The following is a 19,545-nucleotide window of genomic DNA, read 5'->3' as shown; positions in this document are numbered from 1 at the left end:
GCAACGGGATCGCAAGCCTCGGTGTTGCTCCCACGCCTCGCTCAGCCAGTGAGCGGGAACCGGTCTGTATATGGGACCCGAACCCTCGGACGGGAGCGCCGGGGCGCTTCCCAAGCAGCGCACTGTAGCAGTGCGCCACCGGCCGGCCCAAGCCTTTTTACTTTTCCAAAGTAATTTACAATGTAGCTTTGGAAAGGGCTGATATTCCAGCTTTTCTATTATTTTCACACTAAAGCACACCAAGCTACTGCAAAGTGATATTGTGAAAACAAGTATGGCTCTGTCTCCATAGAACAGACTTAAGAAAAAAAGTTCACAATCACCAATGTGTCTAACCATGTAAACAATGATAGCACAACCTCGCTCAGCCAGTGAGCGGGAACCGGTCTGTATATGGGACCCGAACCCTCGGACGGGAGCACCGTGGCGCTTCCCAAGCAGCGCACTGTAGCAGTGCGCCACCGGGCCGGCCCAAGCCTTTTTACTTTTCCAAAGTAATTTACAATGTAGCTTTGGAAAGGGCTGATATTCCAGCTTTTCTATTATTTTCACACTAAAGCACACCAAGCTACTGCAAAGTGATATTGTGAAAACAAGTATGGCTCTGTCTCCATAGAACAGACTTAAGAAAAAAAGTTCACAATCACCAATGTGTCTAACCATGTAAACAATGATAGCACAATAAAGTTCCAAAGCTGATGTTTGACCTGAAATAAGTGGCTAAAATATAGACAGCTCTGTGGGTCAGAACAAGTGCTGTGAAGTCAGATGCACTTGCAACCTAAACCCAGCCTGTCGTTTTCAAGCTGTGTCACTGTTGGCAAACTTATAAAGTTCCAAAGCTGATGTTTGACCTGAAATAAGTGGCTAAAATATAGACAGCTCTGTGGATCAGAACAAGTGCTGTGAAGTCAGATGCACTTGCAACCTAAACCCAGCCTGTCGTTTTCAAGCTGTGTCACTGTTGGCAAACTGCTAAACCTGAGATTTAGTTCTCTCGTCTATTAAATAGGAATTATAATACCTACTTCACATTTTTATTGTTGTTAGGAACAAGAGCTAATATAAATAAAGTATTAGCATAGTGCTAAGCACTAGTTGAGTACAAAATAAACTTCAATTTTTTAACTTTTAAAATTCACAAAATATTTAGAAAATAACCAGTTGTCTCTTTCCGTGGATAAACAAAATCTTAATTAACTCAAATATATTGCAGTTACCTAATGAAAGTTTCTAAACATGTAAAAATATTTTAAAATATGAAACATGAAAGTTTTCAAAAACAACAAATCAAAGTACACTATCCAAATAGTAAGACTAGCTTAGTTGAAAGAAGCAAATAGTCATACACCAAATCACTAGCAACAGATACTTCCATACACAGAGGTTTGTAAAGACCTTCTGTTTCTGATAAATTTTAAAATTCTTTTGGAGCCTAGGGCATTAATGATGAAAGACTTGAATAAAAATATAGACTTGATATTTTCTTCTAAAGCTTTTAAACTAACTCAAGTTAGATATTTAAGTAGAAAAATTTTTTCAGCCTAATAAAGCTCTGTCCTGGAAATATTTGACACGAGTCAGGAAAAGTTCACTTTAACTTGCTGAATCTGGACCAACAAAGGCTAGCCAAAGAGTTCAGCATCCAAACAGATATCAAATCATGTGACACAAGAGACTATGTACTGCTTGTTCCAGACTATAAATTCCAAAAGCATTTGACTATCCAGAGATAACTCATGCTACCAACCTGAGACATAAATAATAACGAAGAAGATTATGAAGCTGAAATATGGAGGGCAATTAATTATATAAAAAATGGCTCAGATATAAATATTGTGCATATCTGTACATCTTGTCTAGAATAACACTAATTTCTAATTATCCTAACATAAATTAAATATATTGCATAGCATCTGTACCTAGGGCATAAGATCCGGGAGAGATATAATCTGAAATACTGAATATTCAGTTCCATGATTTCCTTCCCTTAACCTTCATTATTTTTAAGGATAGGATAGAGTGAGAGGATGTTGGAGGCAGGGAGACCAGCTGGAAGGCCATAGCAATAGGCAGGTGAGAGACTTGTATAAAGGCAGTGGCAGAGGAAAGAGGGACCAGGTGAGACTGACATTTCATATTATTAAGACTTGTTTATGAATCACCACTTTGAATGCAATCTATATTTTTCTCCCATCCAATATAACGCTATTTGGGAGATGCAAATCTGAAGCAAACTGTCATACATATTGTTTCTGCCATATCAGAAACAAAATAAACTCTTAAAACTGAGGTAAAAGTCATTCAAATTTAATAATTTGGTTCTTCTAAATCTGAACCTACATCTGTAGACTTTGTGTTGGGAGGACATTAAAATAATGAAATAACACTACTAAAAGTATTTCTTATAAACTCAGGCTTACCACAAGATGAATTCCTTCCTGAATACCACATTAGTTTATGAGAACATTTTTCCAAGTTACTGAGTTTTCAAAACTTAGAGGATTTTGAGTTTTTCGACGACAGATTTTCTTTGAGTTTTGAAGATATGGCACATACTTAGACAATTAAAGAAGGCCATTTTCTCTGCTGCACTTTTAGAGGGCAGCTAAAATTTACTGCAAGCCCTGTCCCTATTTCCCCTAAATTTGATTCAAGGCTTGAATTTCCCAAGAGACTAGAAGGGAATGTAAGAAGTTTCCTTAAGCAGTTGTGCCAATTGCCACCATCCCCCACTGACATGATCTACCTATACCTAACAGAATCACCAAAAACCTTTACCAGTATATATTGGTTGCTTTACCTTGCTTACACTCCACTCAAGTATGCAAAATGAGTGTCAGGATGTTAGATTATGAGGTAATCAGGAGACAAAGTCTATCTGTGGAGGATGTATATGGCAGCTAACTACCTATTTGTAAATGAAGGTAATGTTTCACTAGTTATTGTAATCTTGTCTTCTAATTGATTTTTTCCAGGTGATTGAATTTTGTACAGCAAACACACACAATACAGAAGCTCCAAACCTACAAAACAAAATGTGCAATCACAGAAGCACTTGGGATGTAATCATGAGTTCTGATGATTTTAAGAATGTATCTCCTATGACAGGAACGAATCCACCACCTCATCCCACATTTTCATTACTCAAGGCCAAACAACGAGTAGTCTGTTTGGTACTTGATAAATCTGGAAGCATGAATTCAGTAAGACAGTTTTGTTGTTGTTGTTTTTACATTAGAATTTTTTCTTTTTCTTTTTTTAATTGAAACATAATTGATTACACATATTTGTGGGGCACAGAGTTGACTGTCAGTATTTGTGTACAATATGTGATGATCAATTTAGGATTATCAGCGTATTCATCATTATAAAACGTAATTATTCTTTGTGTCCATTTCCCAATTTCTCCCTAACTTCCCCTTCCTTTCCCCCTTTCCCATCTCTAGTAACCATAGTTCTGTTCTCTCCTTCTGAAAGTTCAACATATTATTGTGGTGGTTGTTTCAGTAAGACAGTTTTTTGCTAACTCTCTTAAGTGTTTAAGCTGATGAAAATACAAATTAGTTCTAGTAAAGTAACTAACATACATATGTATTTATGGTCTAATAAATTTTGGTACAATTACTTTATATAAATAATATTAGAAGATAATATGCTAAAATAAAAATATTGTTATATTGAAGTTACTGGATTATGGATAATTTTTCTTACGTAACTTTTAGTTCTAATCAACTAGAAAAAATATAGCTGAACAAAAAAAAAAAAGAAAATCATTCATAATTCCTTCATTGAATACGTCATCCAGTATTCTTGTTAATGTATTTATTTTTTCTCATGAAAAATATGGTTATATTTTATATAATGTTTTATAATCTAATTTTTTATTTAAGATACCTTAAATGCTCCCCCTGTAAAAAATGATTCCACGATATCTAATTTTTAATGGTTGTATTGCATGCATATACTATAATTTAGTCAAACAATACCTTGTTGTTGGACATTTTGGAGATTTTCAATTTGCTATTATTAAAAAATGTGTTGTGATGAACATCTCTGTATGTGTCTTTAAAATTATTTCCTTAGGAGAAATTCCTGAATATAAAACTGTTAAATTTAAAAGGTATAGATTTTTAAGGCTATTCCAAGTATAACATAACTGCTTTTTTAAGATTTCCTTTAATTTTTTTAATAAAATGGAGTTAAATGTTAAAATACATCAGTCAATTATTATCATAATCTATGCCCATGAACAACTTTGTCTTTCATTAATCTGTCAAGGTTTGAAGAGACCCAGGAGTTGTTCATACATCTTTTTCCCACAGGATGACCGTCTCATTCGAATGAATCAAGCAGCAGAGCTGTACTTGATTCAAATTATTGAAAAGAGATCCTTGGTTGGGATGGTCACATTTGAAAGTATTGCTAAAATCCAAAATAATCTAACAGAAATAACTGATGATAACGCTTACCAAAAGATCACTGCAAACTTGCCTAAAGAAGCTGGTGGTGGAACTTCAATTTGCAGTGGACTCAAAGCAGGATTCCAGGTAAAATAATTTTTCAAAAAATATAATTTGCCCTTACTATTGCTTTTAATTTAGTCCACTATGGGGAAAATAGAATAATTTAGTCAGGCTCCCTCGGCTCAGGTCTGCTGGGGGGCTGAGTAGCACATTTCTTATAAACAAGTTGTGTGTGGGTGGAGTTAGTGTGCATGTGCACCCATGTATCTTTCTAGTTAATTGCTTTTGTGTGTTCTGCAGTTTGTGAAGCAGGTTAGTGGCAGAGAGCTCCTGTTTAAAAATAGAACATGTTTACTCTGCTGGCAGCTGCTCAGTTTTCCTTTGGACTTTGCCAGTAGCAGTTGAGTTTCTGAGTTTCTCTGTGTGGACTGTTTAGCTCTTAGATGTGTGTGCTGAATAAAGACTATTCCTTCTTCAACCAAGCCTCCAAGGACCTTTTTGCTGGTTACCTAGCTCATACACCTGCATGTGAAGGGTTTGTGAACAGGCTCGAGGGGTCTGTGAGCACCAGAGACCCAGCCCTAGCTCTACAGCCACTTACTTTTGGACAAGGATCATGAGTTCATGGGTCCCTCATTTAATAATACTGTGACCTGATCAAGGTAGATCATTTACGGGAAGAAAAAATAGCCTCTCCTACTATCTGTTGTTTACAGCTAGAGCCTCTCTGAGTGTGGTTGTTCCACAGACATACTCCCCATATCTCTAGCACTCTCACAGTCTGAATTTCTATGAGCAAAAAATAATGCCATTGAGGTGATTGTGGAAGAGGGAAATTAGTAAGATTTCTGTGTTACAGGTAAAGAGAGCCCCAGTTCATCAAGTTGAACTGACATTTAAAAATCACAGAGATACAGGTAGCTCTTCAAGCAGTATAGAACCAAACCCAATGAACATAGGTGGATGTTTAATAAAATCAAAATTGTGAACTCAAAAAACTGGGAGTACCTTTGAGCACTATACCCAACTGCCTCCAGTACACATTTTAATTTTTTCCAACCTGGATTAGCCTTCATTTAAGCCTATTTATTGCTATGCTTTAAGTCACAAAAATAGAAAACTACTTCTTTCACTGATCCTCTCCTTGCCTCAGTTAAAGTGGAGATTGCTACTCTTACCCAAGTGACTGATTAATGCCATCTATTAATTTACCTCATGGTATCTAATAAAGTAGACTGGTTTAAGAAGGCAGGCTCTGGATTCAGACAAACCTGGGATCCTGGCTCTATCATTTAATAGCTAAATGACTTTGGGTAAGTAACTCAGCTCAGAAAGTCTGTTTCCTCAACTGAGGTAATGTGGGTAATATCAGTACGTATCTCATTTAATTGTGGAAATTATGTAAGATAAGTAAATGCTTAAGAAAGGTTTGCTATTATGATAATTATAATGCTTATTATATATGTCTATTCACTTTTTAAAAAAATTTTTCTTGAATCAAAATTGATTATACATATTTTTGGGGTTCAACATTGAGATATGTTGATCAAATCAATCTTACTAGCATATATATTGTTACAAATCATAATTATTCTTTATGCCCCTTGTCCAATTTCTCCCCATTCCCCCCCCTCAAATTACCCTAGATTTCTTCTCTCCTTCTGAAAGAATAATGGTTACTCTGTTGATTTGTTGCCTAGATGATATGTCCAGTGCTGAGAGGTATGATCAGGTCCCCCAATATTATAATAGAGCAGAAACTTCTTCTGTCTCTCTGAAATGGGTTTTGTGGAAAGAGACATCGTTTTCTTTCCTTTATCTCTGCTGGTGACTCTCCTTGGGTCAATACCCTCCAATGGTTGGTGGGCCATCTACGTGGTGGTTGTGGTGTCTAGCCACTCTTGTGGCAGCCATGATTATTGTGGTGGCTGTGGTGGGCCACCCACATGGAGGTGATGTTTTTGGCATGCTCCTTGGTGCTGGTGGTATGTCTGGTTGTGGGGAGTGTCTGGTCTGCAGCTCCATACCTCAGGTCCCTGGGCAGGCCCCAAGGCACTGGCATGGTGTGCCTGTTGTGAGAGGGGGGAACAGTCCCCTTCTCCATACCTCAGGCCCCTGGGCGGGACCACAAGGCACTGGCAGTGTGCATGGTTTTGGGAGGGGGGTCCAGTCTTCAGCTCCATGTCCCGTGTCCCTGGGTGGTCCCCAAGGTACCAGCATGGTGTGCCTGGTTGTGGGGGGGTGTCTGGTTCCTGGATCCATGCCTTGGGTCTCTGGATAGGCTCAAAAGCACTGGCACAGTGTGCCTGGTTGTGGTAGGGCAGTCTGGTCCCCTTCTCCATGCCCCATGTCCCCTGGCAGGACCCAAACCACTGGTGGTGTGCCTGGGTTAGAACTAATTTTTTGTCCTTTGCTTACTTCTAACATTGGGGAACTTCCTGTGGGAACCTGTACTTGAGCTGTGTGGTTGAGCTAAATTGTTGCTTTGCTGCTGTTTCCCTAGGGAAGGCTTTTTGTGCAGCTCAGGGTTTAATGGTTGACCTTATAGGTACTCCCAGCTCTCCAAAAAACTGGTGTACCTGAGTTGCGTAGAAACTCTGATCTGGGCCTGAGTTTTTTCATCAAACTGCACCCCATGCAATTCTATATTCCTGACCAGTCTCCTCTGCGTGGTCCTGCACTGATTGGGAGGTGAATCAGCTATCCTTGTTGTGTCCCAATGTTCTCCCGGTGGGCCCATGTCCCCCACTGCCTGTGCTCCAAACACTTACCATGGGATGGGTGCTGTGCCGGTCCATTGCGCTGACTCGCCGGCCTCTGAATCGCTCCCCTTTTTCAGCTGTTCTGGCTCCTCGCTCCTGCGTAGGTCCACAGGAACCTATTTAGTGGTCTTGCTGTCCTGGGGACTATCAAGGCCCTCTTCTCCCCTGCTGCCTCCAAGTAACTCCATTTGAAGGGCACAACTGCGGCTTCTGCCAGCTCCTGCTCCATGTTCAGCAGTTCCAGCTTCAAAGTGGCCGTGGCCTGAAAAGCTCCAAGCAGTTTTTTCTTTCTCTCATTGTGGCTTCTCCCCCTTCATGAACTCCGCAGGTCTCTCTTCCTCTTCCCCTGAGCTCCAGCAGCCCCAGCTTGGCTGATGTTACATTTTTATAGTTATAAATTCGTTGATTTGTGGGAGAGAGTGATGCTGGGGACTGTCTATTCCACTATCATGACCAGAACTCCTCCATTCACTTCTAAAATATGACAAAATATACATTGAATCCTAGACCTGAGAATTATTGACTATGTGATCTTAGGAAAGAATGTCAGAATGTTTGCACATATTGTTTTGTATATGTTTTTCTTAATATATTTTTATATACATCTTATGATATTTTGACCACAAAGTCTATTGCTGAATAGATTACGTCAAATTTCATTCAGAAAAGGAGAGAACATAACTGAAGTTATTGGAGGTAAGAAAGGGGGTTGGGGTAGTGAGAAATTGGTAAAGGGATGCACAAAATGATTACATTGTGTAGTGATGAATATACTAATTATCCTAATTTGAGCATCATATTGCCCACAGGTATTGATGTTCACTGCAGTGCCCCACAGATATGTACAATCATGTTTTAATTTTAAAAAAAGAAAAAAATTGCTTTCAGTGTTATAAACAGCTCTTAATTGCATACATAATAAAACAGTATCAATATGTAAGCATTTTACTTACAAAATCATCATCATAATAATAGCTAACATGTATTGAACATACACTACATTATTGCCTATGCTAAATGCTTTATATTCATGGTCTTATATTATCCTTGCCACTACATTGTAGGTAATATTATTATGCCCATTTTGCTCATAAGGAAACCAAGGTTCAGAGAAGTTAAATCTTTCTTAAGATCATATGGTCAATAATTGGCAGATCTAAGATTCAAAACCTGGTCTTTCTGACTCCAAAGTTAGTTCATAAACTTAATCAGTGCACCAAGCTGTGTATACAACTCTATCATATATATGAGATACATGATATAGAACTCTATAATTCATATACCATACATATATGGAAGTCTTGAGAAAGACTAAACACTAGTTATTTTGTTTAGCAAATGGCAGTGCTGTAATTTACTCTCAAAGTATCTAATGCCAAAGCTCTTAGCCAATACTCTTGGCAGGATTCAGAAAAATATGAAAGGAAAAAAATATTTGTAAAAATTGATAAATTTATAAACTTCCTCAAGGTTACGAGTTTGGATCCCAGATCTGGCCAGCCACCAAAATAATAATAATAAATAATAATAATAATAAATTTATAAATTTTCTTCTTCATGACAAAGTTTTTTTCCAGGAAATCCTAAGATTCTACATCAGTGATCAAATAAAATACATTTAAAATGCACATACCACATCATTTAACCTTGCATATCCATCTTTGGTCATGGCTTTGCAAATGCTATCTAGTCTGCAGTCTTCCAGAACTGCCTGGGTCACTTGCCTCCACCCCAGGTATCTCCTGGGATAATAATAACAGCAGCAGCTAATATTTACTGCGTACTTAACTATGTGTCAGGAATTGTTCTATGTGCTTTATTCTTCCTCTCTTGAGTAGCAAGAGTGTATTCTAGAGGAATAGAAGTGTTAACACTCCAGCTTTGAAAAACTGCAAGACCACTGTACATTACATTCATTTCCATATGCCTGGAATGACAATGCAAAAAGTTTCTTTTTGCTTACTCTGATGCAGAGAACTAGAGACTTCTCCAAGACTAAAGAATAGGTTTATTCTTGGTTTAAATTTATTCAGAAATGACATTCTGTAATTAATAACCTGGCTTTCATTATCAGGTAATTACCCACAATGACCAGAGTACTTCTGGTTCTGAAGTCATATTACTAACAGATGGGGAAGATGATAAAATAAGCTCATGCTTTGAGGAGGTAAAACAAAGTGGTGCAACCATTCACACCATTGCTCTGGGACCTTCTGCTGCCAAAGAACTGGAGACTCTGTCAAATATGACAGGTAACTTTGGGAATGTAGTTTGAATAAAAAATAAATGTCTAGTCTCTCCCATTCCAGGGGTTCTTTCTTTTTAAACTATAAAGCTGCTCGAAAAATTTTTTTATTCTAAAAATTAATCTTTGTCTCTTCCTTGTCTTTCAATTTAAGTTTTTTCCCCTCTTCCACTTCTCCATACACCAGCTTCTTCTAATATTATTCAACATTTGCTGTCTTCTGCTCGAAAAATTTTTTTATTCTAAAAATTAATCTTTGTCTCTTCCTTGTCTTTCAATTTAACTTTTTTCCCCTCTTCCACTTCTCCATACACCAGCTTCTTCTAATATTATTCAACATTTGCTGTCTTTATTCATTCCTCACCCACTTTCTGCTAACGCCACTAAACAGAAACTTCTTTCTCTATGGTTACCCAACTGCAAATCCAAAATTATTGCTCAATTCCAAATACCACTCAATCCTACAGCAGAGATTTAGACATCCCTATTTTATAGATGAGGAAATAGAAAGAGTGTAAAAACAATTTGCCCAGGTCCTGATTACCAGTTCAGTGCTCTTCTCATCCAGAAATTTTAACAATGATTTTGAAGTATATTGATGAGAGCACAATAACCAATATGATTTCCCATGTAAAATTCCATTTTAGGTGGACATCGTTTTTATGCCAATAAAGACATAAATGGTCTTACTGATGCTTTCAGTAGGATTTCATCTAGAAGTGGCAGCATATCTCAGCAGGCTCTTCAGGTCAATATATCAAGAAAATTCTTTGCTTTTTCACAGTTGTAATAAATTTCTATTATCATAATTATTAACTCTTCTTTCTCTAATAAATAACTCTCTTGCCTGAAAATATTTGAAGTGTGCAGAAGAAAAACATCCTTACTGAATTTGCTTTTCCATGACAGTTACAGCCACCTTTTCTCTTGAATTCTTCTATTCTTTATAATTATGTTTTATGAACGCTTTTTATTTGGAAAATCATTTAAAATAATTCTTATTTTAATTGAAATCTTAAAAACAAATTAAAAATTATCCTTAACTGACAAAACTTTGAAGTTCCATTAACTATAATAACAAATGGGTTTCGTGTGTTTGTTTTTTATTTATGTAATAGTTGGAAAGTAAAGCCTTAAATATTCCAGGAAGGAAATGGATAAATGATACAGTGCCTGTGGATAGTACAATTGGAAATGACACTTTCTTTGTTGTGACATGGACAATACAAAAGCCAGATATTCTTCTTCAAGACCCAAAAGGAAAAAAATATAGTACTTCAGATTTCAAAAGAAGATAAGCTAAATATTCGGTCTGCCCGTCTTCAAATACCAGGTATTGCAGAGGTAGGTCTATTCTTTTATTTTCTCCAGACTTTACTACTTAATTTCTATTTGAGAAAAATGAAAATAAAATCTTATATACTGTTGTTATTAAAACAGGGACCATCTGTCATAAAAAGAGAATTGAATAGAATAATTAGAGATTCATATCCATACTATTTACTAGTCTGTAAAATCAGAGATTAAAAATCATTATTATTACTCGGCTTAAAATAACTTTAAGCCGAGTAATGATAATTTTATATTCCAATCAAGGAGTAGGAAAATATTACCAAAGCTCTCAAACAGATATTTTTGATTTTCAGACAGGCACTTGGACTTACAGTCTTCTAAATAAGCACGCCAATTTTCAACTGCTAACGGTGACAATGACCACTCGAGCAAGAAGCCCTACCACACTCCCAGTAATTGCAACTGCTCACATGAGTCAAAATACAGCTCATTACCCTAGCCCAATGATTGTTTATGCACGTGTCAGTCAAGGGTTTTTGCCGGTTCTGGGAATCAATGTAACAGCCATTATAGAAACTGAAGAAGGACATCAAGTAACATTGGAGCTCTGGGACAACGGTGCAGGTAATAAGAATCTACATCAACTTCCACTGAACGTAAAATCCTGCTACAGTTCTGAGATTTACAAGTCAATACTTCATGTGTTTCTAATGAATCATACTTTAAAGCAAATTAAACTTAATTTTAATGTTTTTAAAACTTTTTACTCAGTTATCTTAACAAGTCATAGACACAAGCATATTTATCTTCTTTAAATTTTATGAACAATTTTACTTTTCCCATGGAACTCGAGTACAGTTTTTCTCTACTTTAATGTCAATGTTGCACATATGCTTTGTTCTGTTCAGCTATATTTTCCTTATTTTGATAATCTTCCTTTATGAAACAACAATAATAACAGCTAACATTAGTTGAAAGCCTACCATGAGTAAGACTTTTCCAAACTTCAGGGTTGCTAAGTGGCTAAGCCAAGCTTACAACCAAAACAATCTAATTCCATTGTTCATGTACTTAAAGCACTATGCTATACTATCTCCCAAATTGCTGACATTATCATTACCTATGAACACTTGCAATTATCATTTTTACTTTATTGGAGAACTAATTATTACATTTCAATATCAAGGCGCTGATACTGTCAAGAATGATGGCATCTACTCAAGGTATTTTACAGATTACCATGGTAATGGTAGATACAGTTTAAAAGTGCATGCCCGGGCAAGAAAAAACACCACTAGGCTGAGTATAAGACAACAACAGAACAAAGCTCTGTATATACCAGGCTACATAGAAAATGGTAAGTAGCATTAAAATAGGAATGTGTCATTTGTTTAGGTAAATAGCATATGGCAAACATTGTAAATATGAGTGTAATGTATTATGGAAAACCCAAGTACATCGCAGAGCTAGAGCTGGGGTCTAGAGCTCACAAACCCCTTGAGCCCATTCACAAACCCTTCACGTGCTAGGTAACCAGACAAAAAGGTCTTTGGAGCCTTGATTGAAGAAAGAGGAGTCTTTATTCAGCACATACAGCACTATAAGCCAAGCAGTCCACAGAGAAACTCAGAAACTCAACTGCTACTGGCAAGTCCAAAGGAAAACTGAGCAGCTGCTAGCAGAGTAAACATGTTCTATTTTTATTTTTATTTATTTTTTTTGTTTGTTTTCCTTTTTGTCTTTTTTTCGTGTCCGGCAACGGATCGCAACCCTCAGTGTAGCAGTGTGCCACCGGGCCGGCCCCAACATGTTCTATTTTTAGATGCAAGCTCTCTGCTGGCCAGACTGCTTCACAAACTCAAGAACACACAATAGCAATTAACTAGAAAGATACATGGGTGCACATGCACACTAACTCCACCCACACACAACTTGTTTACAAGAAATGTTGAGGGAGCCTGACTAAATTATTCCATTTTCCCCACATATATAATTATGTAATCATCTGTATGTTTCAAAATCATATTCATGTGAGTGGACCTAATATAGATCTATATTTCCACATGTTTTGTTCACATCCTTCTCAGTTATTTCATTTACATTGAAAAAAAAAACATTTACTGAGTATCTCCTCTGTCACAACACTGTGTGAGAGGCTGGAGCTACAAAGATAAATAAACACAATCCTGGTCCTCAAATAGAGTCAAGTAGTAGAGATGATACACTAAAAGATAGTTTTAACATAGCATAATGTCTCCTCACGTATTTTTAAATGATGTCAAAAAAACAATTTTTTTTTCACTAAAAGCTGTTACTTTTTCAATATCAATAAATACACTCTACAGATGCAAGATCGGCTTACAAGATAAAGAATAGACATGGCTAAAGAATAGACATGGCAATATGAAAAGTTACTAAATTTCTTTTTTTTGGGTAGGTAAAATTACCTTGAACCCACCCAGACCTGAAGTCAAAGATGATGTGGCAGAAGCTGAAGTAGAAGACTTCAGTAGACTTACCTCTGGAGGGTCGTTTACTGTATCAGGAGCTCCTCCTGATGGTGATCATTCTCACTTATTCCCACCGGGTAAAATTGCAGACCTTGAGGCTAAGTTTAGAGGAGATTATATTCAACTTTCATGGACTGCCCCTGGCAATGTCCTCGATAAAGGAAAAGGTGAGTTTGATATTATGTTTTAAGGTATACTGAAAGAAATCCCATTGGGCTTTCATTTGCTAAGAATTTTCTTACATCCAATTTATAAATAACATTTATGGACTGTCTACTATAGTCCATTATTCACTCATTTTCAGATATGAAAACCTAAGCTCCAACAGATAACAAACTGGCCCAAGATATTTCTATATTTAGTACCTTAGAATTCAAATCCAGTCTTGTCAAATTCTGTTGTGCCAAACTGCCTCTCACAACTTAGAAATTAGTTTGGGAAGACTGAGTTAACAGCCTTCTGTTGTGTTCTTTTCTCCCTAACAAGACAATTTTTTTCTAAGTATTTCTGTATTTGCACAATTTCACTCACTTTTTACCTTTTGTTTAGTTTTTAAGCACTATTAGGTTGCTAAGAAATAATCCCTACTCTCAACAGTCAATTGAGTGCAGAAAACACACAAGTAAACAGACAAGTTCGTGTAATATAATAAGAGATACACCATTGTAAACAGGATGAGATGGCAGCCCATAGGTGTTTGGGGCTAAGATCACAAGGTGCAGGTTTAAAGCCTTCCCAGGGGAGATTATTCCTAAACTATGTCTTGAAGTATGAAATTAGTTAGCCAAGTTAGGTGAAGGTGTCCCACAGAGAGAGATGTTCATACGCAGAGAAACTCACTAGTTTGGAAGATTTGGCCGTGGAGTTAGAATAAAGTTGAAGGCCAAAATATCTTACTTAGTAAAAGTCTTTAACAGTAAATTGCCCTAATTCCAGAAAGTTTAAATCACTTCTATCTTTGCCCTAAGTACAACTGAATTCAATCAGTATTTATTGAATGCCCACCATAGTCCAGTATTGTGTAGACTAGTAGATTCTTATGGGATAAAGCCAATCTTGCTATTTTCCCATTAAGGTGGGAAAATGAAAGCAATAGGCAATATTGATATACATTATATCTCAGGAATTGTCAGTGCTGAAACATCACATGTTCAGTACTCTTTCTCCTGGATTACAATAAACCCCTCACTGTACACTCCCCAAAGAAAAGATACTGTTTAATCTTTGACTCACTAAATAGCATTTTCAAAGCTCTATTTCTTTTTCATGTTCTTATACAAGGATCCTGGATTACAATAAACCCCTCACTGTACACTCCCCAAAGAAAAGATACTGTTTAATCTTTCACTCACTAAATAGCATTTTCAAAGCTCTATTTCTTTTTCATGTTCTTATACAAGGAAAAAAAAAAAACATTCAAAAGCCAGAGGAAATATAGAATACAACAAATAGATCTTTTGTACTCCAGTGTTGAAAACTCTTAGGACAGCTTCTGATGTCATTTTCTCAGGCTATGACCCTTAAACATATGGCAAAAAATTTTTTTTAAAAAACGGAAAATACCAGTACTGCCTCTGAAAAAGCCACAGATGAAACTACTTAATAAAATATTTAGTTCTAAATTCAACTCAGTAAAGACCAAGCCTTTAGTCCAAGATTGGTTTCATAATAAATGTCCCTCATGCTGATTATAGGAACTTATAAGTAGAAGTAATGCATTACATATAGACACTGAAAAAGAAAGAGCATCACTTATACATTTGTATAACCACACATGCCTAAAATAGTTGGGATTAATCTCCCTTTTCTTTGTGACAAATACAAGAGGCAGTAGTAGCTGTCAAATGTTACCTTCAGGCATTGCAAAATAAGGTGTTAGCAATATCTTAAAAAATAAATGAACATCTGTATAACCTGGAATGACGCACTTAAATTCTCTGGGACACAATTACCATACCTATCAAATATGCAAATTAGAATTACTAAACCAAGCAGAAAGAATTCTAATAGTTTAAGATTATCTAATTCCATCATTTTGGGTCTTAACTGTATTATTAGCCAACAAGTAATTAAGGAGATCAAATATATGCCCAACACCGTACCAGGTACCCTGGGTGATACAAAAAGGAGTATAAAACATTGTCTTTGCTCTCAGAAAAATAAGATCTAATCAGAATGAAAAATTCACTCTCCATAAAACAATCTGGAAGACTCCATTCCATGCAATAAAAGTTCATGGAAGAAAGTCCTTAGGATGGATGAAATACTTGAACAAGATGTCATGAAAAAATTGGGCCTTGGAGAATGAGTACAGTTTGCATGCACAGGGTGAGGGAGGCACACTGCAGGGAGAGAAGAAACCAAATAACACAATCAACGTCGAGAACACAAAATTTCACAATGGAAAAATGAGGGATTCTAAATGGAACACAGGATTTGTGTGAAAAGTAGTAGAATGGATTGACAAGGCCTTTTTATGAAGAAACTGAATGTTAAGCAGAGGGCCTGAATTTTCTTTTTAAAAACACTAAATTAAAGTTATTCAGCACATGCTTGAAATACCTTCAACATCTCATGAAAAAATAAGAAAGTCTTCAATAAAGGACATTTGATATTTTATTATTTCATCACACTTCAGAATGTGAGAATATATTTTTATGCTGATGACTGGTGGATTTCTAAAAACAGTATGGAATGAAACATTTATGTTGGCATCCTCCTTTCCTTTCTTTGTAAAATAATAACAGTTATAATAGCTAATATTTCAAACATTTATTAATTTAACATTTATTAATTTAAATTATGCTATGCTAAACACTTTTCATGCATTATCCTATATAGCTCTTGCCACTTGAATAGTAAGTGTTAATAAATATTTGTTGAGTGAATTGAGTAAATGAATCTCAGTTTTACAGATAAAAAGCTGGACATAAGAAAGGTTAAATTTTTCTTTGTTACACAACTAGAAAGCAATAGAATTAGAGTGCTAATCAAGGACTGCCTAGCTCCTAAGCACGTGTTTCATTAGTACACATTCCATCTTCTCTGCCTCCTTTTGCTCGTTATCCACATCCCTGTTTCCCACTCTATTTATCTTCTCTCTTACTCTCCCCTCCTATTACTCCCTCTTTCGACTTAATGAGAAAGAATACAGATGTGGGGTACTGCATGTCTTTACTACATACACTTGAATATTATTGTGCTCTTAGTCCTAAATTACAAAGTGGATTTGGCTCTTTATATTTCCCTTTCTAAAAAGAAATCTAGATTCTGGTTTTCAGTACTATACGATTTTGAATTAAATTTTTCTGCTATTAGATAACTCTACTAAAAAAAAAAAAAACTGTTTACATTCTTGTCCTTAAAATAAATAAGATGGAATAACCAGACAGAAACTGTATCTGGGATCTCCATAACTGAAACCCAGTGTGCATTTCCAATAGATTCCAAAATGTAAGGCAGTGTGGTAGCAGTAAGGCATCCTACTGATTTTAACATACATGAAGTATTTATTTGTTTTTCAGCTGACAGATACATTGTAAGAATAAGTAAGCATTTCCTGGATCTCGAAGAAAATTTTGACAATGCTGCTTTAATAAATACCTGTGTTCTGATACCTAAGGATGCTGGCACAATAGAAAATTTTGAATTTAAACCAGAACCTTTTAAAATAGAAAATGGCACCAAATTCTATATTGCAATTAAAGCCATAAGTGAAGCCAATCTCACCTCAGAGATCTCTAACATTGCACAAACAATCAAGTTTATACCTCCACAGGAACCCTGTGTCACTGCTCTGGGTACCAATATTCCTCCAATCAGTTTGGCAATGTTGATATTATCTGTGATTTTGTCTATATTTTAAACTATAAATTATATAAGACCTAAAATTCAATGTTATACATACTTGATAAACATTTATTTAGACTATAATTAAATACATTCATCTATTATAAAACTCTTTGGAATACAGAAGTGAATGTACAAAAGTTGTAGATTTCCTAATTGCTTGAGCTAATTAATATTAATGGAGTTGCTAAATGTAAATCAAAATGAGTATGCCATTTCTTGTCTTTGAAAAATCCATTCATTAATTTTTAGTATGAGAAGAAGACAAATATTTGTACTTGTTGGCTTTTTAAGAAACATTTTCAGAGTGTACTACAAATTCCTTTGATATATTAACAAAGCCAAAATTTATCCAAGTCATTTTAAAAAATATTTATGTATACCCAGCAGCAAATAATTTTATAGTAGAATTATTTATATTCCATTTGTGATTATAAATGAATACTTTATGTTTACATAAATTGTAATCAAAAATAACTATAGAGATAATTTTTCAATAAACATTGTATAAAGTACTAAGAAGGTCAAATTTGGTTTTGTTTTTTTAAGTTTATTTATTTATTAATATTATTTTTTTTACATTCTAAGATGTTGTTGTGAAGAACAGGGGGAGAGAGGGGGAGGGGAAGGGGGAAGGAAATAAGGTGTGAGAAGGAGAAAGGAATGGGGGTCCATGGTTGAGGCCCATGGCACCACCCTCATTCCTGCAGGGGAGACCAGGGAGCTTCCAACGGTGGCTCGATGGTCATCGATTGGCTGGTTGTGGGTGTTGGGGGGTATGTGTCAGGCTCCTGGCCTTCCTCCCTCCCTGGCTTGGAGACCTAGTGTGCTTCTGGTCCTTCTAGGTTTTATAGGTGTTCTTTGGTGATGTGAGACCTTTACCAGTTAATATCAAACTTTGTCTCTCATCTGCGGGTATTTTGTTTCTTCTTTCAGTTCTGTGTTGGACTATTCACTGTTCCTACTACTTAAACTCTGCACTGGAACTAATTTGTTGTTCTTTGCTTACTTAAAAAATGGGGGAACTTCGGGGCCGGCCCAGTGGCGCACTGCTACAGTGCGCCGCTTGGGAGTGCGGTGGCGCTCCCGCCGAGGGTTCGGATCCCACATACAGACCGGTTCCCGCTCACTGGCTGAGCGAGGTGTGGGAGCAACACCAAGGGTTGCGATCCCGTTGCCGGTCCCAGTCCGGTACGGGCATGACACTGAGGGTTGTGATCTGTTGCCAGACATGAAAAAAGACAAAAAGGAAAAAAAAAAAAAAATGGGGGAACTCCTGTATGCACCAGCATTTGAGCCCTGTAGTTAAGCTAAATTGCTGCTTTGCTGCTGATTCCCTGGGGAAGGCTTTTTGTGTGGCTCAGATTTTAATTGTTGACTTTGTACTAATGGGTCTGGTACACCTGGGTTGTGTGGACACTCTGGTCTGGGCCTGAGACTTTTCAGCAAACTGCACCCCTGCAGATCTGTATTTCCAACCAGTGTCCACTGAGTGGTCCTGCACCGATTGGTGGGCAGATCAGTGTCCATGCTGTGCCCTAGTGTTCCCCCAGTGGGCTCTTCTCCCCCACCACCTGCATTCCAAACACTTCCAATGGAACAGGCCATGTGCCAGTCCCTTGTGATGACTCACCAGCCTCTTTTTTTTTTTGAATGGTTCCTTTTTTCAGTTGCTGTGGCTCCTTGCTCCTGTGTGGACCCATGGGAACCCTGTTAGTGGTCTTGCTGGCCTGAGGGCCACCAAGGCCCTCTTCTCCCCTGTCACCTCCAAGCAACTTCATAGGAAGGGCACAGCTGTGGCTTTTGCCACCTCTTGGTCTGTGAACTCACCAGCTCCATCCTTGATGTGGCCGGGTCTCAAAAGTATGAGAGCGATCCTTTCTTTCTCTCATCATGGCTTCTCCTACCTTCATGAACTCTGTAGGTCTCTACTCCTTTCCCCCGAACTCTAGTGACCCCAGCTTGGCTGTCATTGCTTTTTAACAGTTCTAAATTGTTTGATTTGTGGGGGAGAGTGACACTGGGGACCGTCTATTCCACCATCATGACCGGACCAAATTTGGTTTTCATCATTAATTAAAAGTGGTATATCAAAGTTCACCCCTAGGCATGAAATGACTCATAAAATTTTTTGTATGAATTGTGGAACATCACAATAAAGTTCTATTTCTTTTTTTTTTTTAAAGAAAATGTAATTTTATTAATATTATTTTTTACATTCTATGATGTTGCTGCAGAGCAGCTGGGAGGGAGGGGGAGAGGGGAAAGTGGAAAGAAACGTGATGGAAGAAGGAGGAAGGAGGAGGAGTTGGACTGAGGCCCATGGCACTCCCCTCATTCCCACAGGGGAGACGGGGTGGCTTTCAGCAGTGGCTTGGTCATTGCCAAGCTGGGTGCATATGTCAGGGAAGTGTGGCAAA

The 19,545-nt window shown here is 37.0% G+C and overlaps 1 protein-coding gene across 1 annotated transcript in view; it reads left to right on the top strand.

Annotated features, from left to right (window-relative positions):
* Positions 1 to 17,141, top strand: part of LOC103598347 (epithelial chloride channel protein-like) — a 23,434-nt gene extending 6,293 nt beyond the window's left edge. The window contains 10 exon segments of the mRNA XM_008582344.1: positions 2,979 to 3,206; positions 4,326 to 4,550; positions 9,303 to 9,480; positions 10,121 to 10,221; positions 10,592 to 10,759; positions 10,761 to 10,817; positions 11,120 to 11,390; positions 11,953 to 12,123; positions 13,204 to 13,443; positions 16,801 to 17,141. Of these exon segments, the coding sequence (XP_008580566.1) occupies positions 2,979 to 3,206; positions 4,326 to 4,550; positions 9,303 to 9,480; positions 10,121 to 10,221; positions 10,592 to 10,759; positions 10,761 to 10,817; positions 11,120 to 11,390; positions 11,953 to 12,123; positions 13,204 to 13,443; positions 16,801 to 17,141 (1,980 nt within the window).
* Positions 17,142 to 19,545: the final 2,404 nt, after the last annotated feature.

The sequence above is a fragment of the Galeopterus variegatus genome, unplaced genomic scaffold (assembly GCF_000696425.1).
Source record: "Galeopterus variegatus unplaced genomic scaffold, G_variegatus-3.0.2 Scaffold2576, whole genome shotgun sequence".
Taxonomy (NCBI): Eukaryota; Metazoa; Chordata; class Mammalia; order Dermoptera; family Cynocephalidae; genus Galeopterus; species Galeopterus variegatus.
The sequence above is the reverse complement of the archived record's forward strand: the minus strand, read 5'-3'. Positions and strand labels throughout refer to the sequence as shown.